Source organism: Penaeus vannamei, chromosome 4 (assembly GCF_042767895.1).
Source record: "Penaeus vannamei isolate JL-2024 chromosome 4, ASM4276789v1, whole genome shotgun sequence".
Classification (NCBI taxonomy): domain Eukaryota; kingdom Metazoa; phylum Arthropoda; class Malacostraca; order Decapoda; family Penaeidae; genus Penaeus; species Penaeus vannamei.
In genome coordinates, this window is record NC_091552.1 from 37,323,141 (window position 1) to 37,328,140 (window position 5,000).

Genomic DNA, 5,000 nt, shown 5'->3' on the forward strand with positions numbered 1-5,000 from the left:
GTCTTCTAGCTCTTGGGATCCCTAGACTGCCTTGCCAAAGTCTGGCCAGCTATAGCTTTTGATTGGTCAGCTTACCCGACTTTGGCGAGGCTGTCTAGGGATCCCAAGAGCTAGAAGACTAGTGTGATCTAAGCTTTAGGATGGAAGGTCATCTAGACACATCTGGACAAAAATAGCTTATAAGTGAATGATGCAAATTCAATATGGGAGAACTTACGCTTCTATCCATGGTATGACATGAGTCCCATTTCACTTGATTAGTGAAGTAAAAAGTCTATCTGGGAAGTGATACACTGTTCCAGTCCTCACAGGTGTTTTTGTAAGAGCAAACTTGAAACAGATTATTTAGATTTAGGATTACTTTACTACACATATTTTTTATTAATATATATTTATAGGTGAAGGGTACATGAATTATGAAAGAAAAATTTGGAACTTTTAGAAGTATGATTTGTAGGTGGAATGACATTGTGTGTTTAGTTTATTCATGTATTTAGATATATAGTGATAATTTAATTGTTGAACTGAGAAAGTGCACCATGAATATATGTTCTTTTTCTTTGTTTCAGGTGTGGCAAGATGGCAGAAGAACTCCTGTCCCTAAAGTGGAATAACCACCAGGCCCATTTTGTGGATATCCTTACATTCCTGCGGGAACAGGTGAGTTGGTTGATTTGTTTATATATGGGTATATATTTTTTTCATGGTTATGTATTTTTTGCAGAAGGGTCTCCATCCTCTAAATTTATTTGAAGGTGTTAAAAGGTTAAATTTTGCTAAGTGTAAAAGGTGTTAGAATTTGATAGGTTATTTGAGGTTCTGTTGAGGGAAGCTGAAAAAGCCCTTTAATTTTTTTTTCTTAAACATGCATCTAATTGTAATACTTGGTAATCCTCCTTGATTTGGATATACCCTTTCTTCTTATTATTATTATTGTTATTATTATTATTATTAATATTATTATTATTATTATTATATTTGTTCTATTTTATTTATTTATTTTTATGTATTAATTTTTATTATTATTATTACTTATTATTTTTTTATTATGTATTTATCTTTTTAAGGTTTCCTTCCTTTTCATTTCTTGCATTCTTTTATACTTGTTAACCCATTAATCCAGAGTTAAAAATTTGACTAGTGGGCCATTAATGTGGGATTAGTGGCTTGCATTAATGTTTTCCCAAGTTTGTGTCCAGTTCGCTCAGTAGTTTGCAGATGACATGAGGCACCAAAACGCCTATATTTTGATATTTGAAAAAAAAAAATAAAACTAAAGGTTTGCCTTTACTTTAGATGGTCACTGGGTGTTTATAATTTTCGAGGAGGATCATATGTACGTGAACGCACGCACATAAAGTTAAAAAGATTAATCATCATCATTTAGTAGGCCTACATTGACTTTTATATCTAAATAATAAAATATATTAGTTATCCCTCTCATACCATTTTCTTTGATAATTGTCAGTATTAACAGATTGCAAAGGAGAACAAGTGTAGAGTTTATGATTAGCCATTTGCACCCATTATCTTTACTAAGAAGTGCATAAAATCATGCAGATGCCTAGGTGTTGTGGGATATTTGCCAATTTATGGTGCCTAAGACTTACGGTAACGTCTAAACATATTCATTTTTATCGGGAATGCACGAAACGGATGCGATATTTTTTTGAACACCAGACGAAGACTACGCATACAATCGAGCTCAAAATTCCATATAGTTTTTTATTTCAGAGCAGGTATTACTGAGTACTATCATCTTCAACATGAAATAATCTGTATCTCGCTTATACATCCGAAGTTTAAAAATCTGACATTTAGGTAACATTCGTATTGAATTGGTCTTTACAATGGTAACTACCAATTTCAAATCAATTCAAATTGCCCCCTGCTGTGATGTACCGAACCGTTGAGCGAAATGTAATGGAAATATTTCAATCCTTCCTTATAAGGCTATTTTTAAACATTAGTGCTTCGTATGTGATATACGTATATATTACCATGTAAACTAAAACATATTACCAGGGAGTCTCGATCGAAGCATATTTCATGTGTAAAAGGACACAAAACTTACATTTTTTTTTAGATATATTTCACAAAATATTTCGTCATAAATCATGGTGATATAATTTTTTCCTGATATTGGTATAAAAGTGTTCCTTGAACATTCACGAACTCATATCTATGCGCAATGTCATAATTAAATGCCTTATGCACGATTGCCGCAAGCAAAAGTCCACATAGGTGTACCTGGGCGCTCATTAGCGACGTACCTCTCCGGGTGCTGAGGAACTCACGTGTCGGCTGCAAGACAACGAGCCATAGCAGGCGGTTAATACTCGTTTTGTAGTTTCCTCATCCATGTACCTATACTATACGCTAACTAACTCAATTTACCCCCTCCCCCCCTTTCCATCAGGGACGGTCCCCTTAACACTTTACATGTCTAAATTGTTCCTAGTCTTTCTAATCTATTGTTATCTTTACCAGACCAGATGAGATTGATACAAGCATATGGAGAGACATGTAAATAAGGAAAGAGGGGGGTGAACACACTGGTTACAGATTGCATGACATTATGCCATGTCCAAGGTATTTTTAGTTTATTGTTTACCCTGAGGTGGCTTCAAAAGGCTTAATGGGGCCTTCGCAATGAATTTTCGACTAATATAAAAAATACTCAGATTTGAAAAAAAAAAAAAAAATCTGTAATCTAGTAGGCTTTAGTAATCTCATGACGTAATATTTATGCTAAATACGTAAATCCGTGAAAATTTACTACCTTATTTTTTCAAGATTATTTTTTACCCACTAATGACGGGTGTCCCACACGAGAGACCCCAAAAAATAAACATTGCTGGTCGTCCCGCCATTGTGACGCTGCATCGGGGCTCGCGCTCCGACGCAGCAGTGGGCCGCTGCTGGTGTACTCTGGTTTTGCCGATTTTGTAGCTGCCCGGAATCTTTTATTTTCGGCATCAAAATATACTGGCGGTAATGGGTTAAATCTATTTTGGTATTCTCTGGTAGCTTGCTGGAAATTCTGCTTACGGCACAGCTGATAGCCATGACAAAGAGACAAGTCTGGCAGTCGCCATGAGAGATCCGGAGCGAGAGGATGCGCATTCCATGCCTCGGCTGGACACCATCCTTGATGTGCCATCACTCAGTGGGGGTTGCCAGGTACCAAATACATTTTAGAATACATGTGAATGCCATAGAATACATTAAGATTGACACAGATATCAGATTTCTAAAGAAAAAGAAAAGAAAATGGAGGAAAATTTATCCTCAACTTCAAATCCTGATATCTCAAAACTACACCTTTGTCTAGATTCTTTGTTGTTTCGCCATAAGTACTTGGGTGATTCTAATGGGGTTTGGATCATTTGAAAGCTGAATAAACAGGCAATTTTTTCAATGATCAGATTTTCATTTCAGGTGACAAAAGTCTATACATCATACTTTGTGGTTAACCCATTTACGACGGATGTCCCACATATTAGACACCCGGAAAAAGAAAAATTGCCAGGAGTCCCGCCAGTGTTTTGCTGTATTAGGGCTTGCACTCTGAGTCGGCAGTAGGCTGTGGCCGGCGCGCGGGCATAGTCTGGACCAGCCCCATGCGCCAATTTTGTAGCCGCCCGGAAATTTTTATTTTCAGCTTCAATATATACCGGCGTTACTGGGTTGAAAATGAACAAAAAAAATTATAGTAAACTAAGAAGAAATTTCAAAATCCGATTCTTGATAATATAGGTATTACTATAGATTATACGTGGTATTTTTTTTAACAAGTTCGGTCAATGGATAAGTGAGATTTATAATTTTATAAAATTTTCTAAACGTTTTTTTTTTTTTTAATAACTTCATTGTTTATTATCCAAATGCTGTGAAACTCGGTGCTGTAAATTGTAGCATATGTATATAAAAGATATTAAAAAATCGTGAAAATCCGATTATAATTAACAAATTTTGTTCTTGAGTGCGACAGCCCCCTTTAGACTTACAGGAGTCCATTACTGATCCTACATATCTCATCTGTACACTAATTTCCTTTTTTTTTTTGTCATGTTAATAAGATTACTAATAATGTCAGTAATGATGATAACATTATTGATGATAATAACTCAGAAAAAAGTAAATCCTGGAAAATTCAATGAATGAGTAAATCAGGTGTGCTCAAATAGGGTATACTAATAGACTTCTTTGGTGAGCACTTGTGGAGCTATCTATGTGTAACTAAATTTTCACACACACACACACACACACACACACACACACACACACACACACACACACACACACACACACACACCAAAAAAAAGAAGAAAGAGATAGAAAAAGCAAAACAAAAAAACATGTACCAGTGGTTGATGGGTTAAAGGTGTAATAAGCAGAATTAAGATAAGCATTTTGTCATTGACCCACCAGCAGTTAACTTGGATGCAGGTAGTGCCGAGATTTTGTTGCTGGACCCACCCATCAGTGAGAATACTCCCTCCCTAACTGAAGTTAGGGGGGCGATACCAGTATACAGACTTTGACGGAAAAAGTGCTAGTGTGACAGCACCTTTATTGGACTAATAGCAAGTCTGTATACTGGTACTAAAAGTGCTGTAAAGTGTGGTGGGGGCCTTTTGAGCTTCTTTCCTGTTAGTTCAGGAGTGAGGCAAGGCTGTGTCCTTGCACCAACACTTTTCAACACTTGCATGGACTGGATACTGGGCAGAGCTACTGTTCAAAGTCATTGTGGAGCAACTCTGGGCAATATCAAGGTTACAGACCTTGACTTTGCTGATGATGTTGCAATTCTATCTGAGTCCTTGGAATCTTAGTGGTGGCTCTCAATGCATTTAGTAATGAAGTGAAGCCCTTGGCTCTATAAGTCTCCTGAACCAAGACCAAGATCCAGGACTTTGGGGACTTAATAGGAGAACCTGTTCAGTCGGTACGTGCTTATGGCGAGGACATTGAAGTCACAGAGAGCTTTACATACC

The 5,000-nt window shown here is 36.7% G+C and overlaps 1 protein-coding gene across 23 annotated transcripts in view; it reads left to right on the forward strand.

Annotated features, from left to right (window-relative positions):
* Positions 1-5,000, forward strand: part of LOC113824746 (B-cell CLL/lymphoma 6 member B protein) — a 120,039-nt gene that overhangs the window by 19,046 nt on the left and 95,993 nt on the right. For all 23 annotated transcript variants that reach the window (XR_011398543.1, XM_070121010.1, XM_070121008.1 and 20 more), the window contains exon 2: positions 570-660. Coding sequence is in view for 22 of the 23 variants with exons in the window: in XM_070121010.1 (XP_069977111.1) it covers positions 570-660 (91 nt within the window). In the remaining variant the exon portion in view is untranslated. The remainder of the gene's footprint in view (positions 1-569; positions 661-5,000) is intronic.